We start from the raw sequence: 2046 nt of genomic DNA, 5'->3' as shown, positions 1-2046 counted from the left end.
GTTTAGCTCAATGCTACATGCTAAAAACAATGTTTCTGGAACGGATCGAGCAGCCACAATTACAATGGGCTGTAATTCAGCCATTTTTAAGCACACAGCTAAAACATTTACACATGTAGCTTAAAAGCAGGAATCTAAAAACGTTCTGAGGTCACTGTGAGCAAACTGGACTGAATCGTTAGTCTGATGGACGGACAGATGACATATTAAACTCCCAGCTGTAACCTGATTGGATCATTATTAGTCTGATTCTCTGAACCCCATCTAATCAGAAGCAGCGCAGCGTGAATCACAACTTCCTGTTTCCACTGCTAGTTATGTGTCCTGATGAGAACCAGCTGACTTCAAGCACAGGATCGAGACATAAAACTGTTTAAAGAATCAGATTTTTATTTGCAATAAATGATGTGTTCACAACTTTCTGGCTCACATCTGGGAGTTTGTGTACATGTTGGTAAAAATACACAGGTCCAGAAGGTTTTGAGTTCCAGAAAACAAGGTTGGTTTGATTTGAGAGATGAATCAGGTGGGACGGAAACACGAGACCCTGAGACTGCCCACCTCACAGACGGGTCAAAGCTTTTCCTCCATTGTTTCAGTCCTGCCATCCTCAGGCTTCACCTCAGTTTCAAACTGATCCAGTAAAAACAAACAGGCTGGTTTGAGTGGTTCTGATTTAAAAAGAGTCATCTGTGTATAAAATATCCCCGTGTCGCTCTGAACGCCTCCTGGTCTGCAGCAGGCGCTCAGAGTTTGAGCGTTCCCTCTGAGATGGAGCTGAATATGTCCTTGCTCATGGGCACGTAGCCYTTATTGTCCTCCAGGAAGAATAAAGGATCCTGGATGATGTCGGGGTTGAAACCCTCCTCAGCCAGTTTGGCCTTCAGCTGCTTGAAGGTTCCAGTCACTGCCAGAGCGTCCTGCCCCACACAAATACACAACACCAGTCAGAAAATACCTGTGGTTCCACTGCTTAACACAGCTCTCAGTACAAGTACACAGCCTATATGTACATGTAAATTACAGGAAGTACCTGGTATATATCTGTCACTTACCTGGTATGTACCTATGTACTGGGTATGTACCTAGAATTTATTTGGGTACTTTCCTGGTATGTACTCATTACTTACAAAGTATGCACTGTGCAGTTACTGTATGTACCTGCTACTTAACAGGTTAATACTTTATGTACTGAGTATGTACAAGGTACTGGTAACTGGGTATGTTCTCAGTATGTATCTGTCATTTATCAAATATGAACACCAGGGTAAGTACTGGATACTCACCAGGTAGGTACCTTGGTATGTATTTGGCACTTACTGGATTTGTACTGGTATGTACATGGTAATTAAATATGTATATAGTACTTAGCTGGTACTTATTGTAACTTGTATGTACTCAGTACTCACCCTTTAAGTACCTGACATTTACTAAGTACAGATCTGGTACATATTTATTATTTATCTGGTACTTACTTTATGTGTCATATGTACACAGCTGATGCACACCTCACCTGGTATCTATTCAGTATGTACATTGTACTTACTGGATAAATACCTGGTACATACACTATAGGTATCAGGAATGTACCTGGTACTTGTTATGGAAGTACCAGCTATATACCAAGTACATATATCTTACTTACTGTGTGCATTTCAATACCCAGTAATTTCAGCTTATATATTGGGTATGTACTAATTTGTTACCAGGTACATACCTAGTATTTATTAGGTACACACCCAACACAAGTAAGTACAGGTATACTTGATAAATTGTATGTACCTGATTAGTAAAAGTCTCTTAGTCTAAGAACCAGGAATGTAAAAGGTAAGTATTAGTATGTAGTACGCTGTATGTGTTTAAGTATTTCTGGAGTATTTACCTGTATGCGTATGAACCGTGGCCTGGCGTAGCTCGGCAGGTAGTTTTTAACGTGTTGATGAAGACGTTTCCCGTCAAAGTTCATGTTTTCTTTCAGCGTCAGAGCTGCCATTCCAATCCTGCCTTCATGTCCTAATCACACACACAGTTTACAAAATGTTAAAT

The 2046-nt window shown here is 40.4% G+C and overlaps 1 protein-coding gene across 1 annotated transcript in view; it reads right to left on the bottom strand.

The window, feature by feature from the left end:
* Positions 1-369: 369 nt before the first annotated feature.
* Positions 370-2046, bottom strand: part of LOC106530932 (very long-chain acyl-CoA synthetase) — a gene marked incomplete in the record, with an annotated part of 27394 nt that continues 25717 nt past the window's right edge. Inside the window, 1 exon segment of the mRNA XM_014026665.1 lies at positions 370-920. Within this exon segment, the coding sequence (XP_013882119.1) occupies positions 747-920 (174 nt within the window).

The sequence above is a fragment of the Austrofundulus limnaeus genome, unplaced genomic scaffold (assembly GCF_001266775.1).
Source record: "Austrofundulus limnaeus strain Quisiro unplaced genomic scaffold, Austrofundulus_limnaeus-1.0 Scaffold578, whole genome shotgun sequence".
NCBI classification, from domain to species: domain Eukaryota; kingdom Metazoa; phylum Chordata; class Actinopteri; order Cyprinodontiformes; family Rivulidae; genus Austrofundulus; species Austrofundulus limnaeus.
Note: the sequence above shows the minus strand (reverse complement) of the source record. Positions and strands in the feature narration are given on the sequence as shown.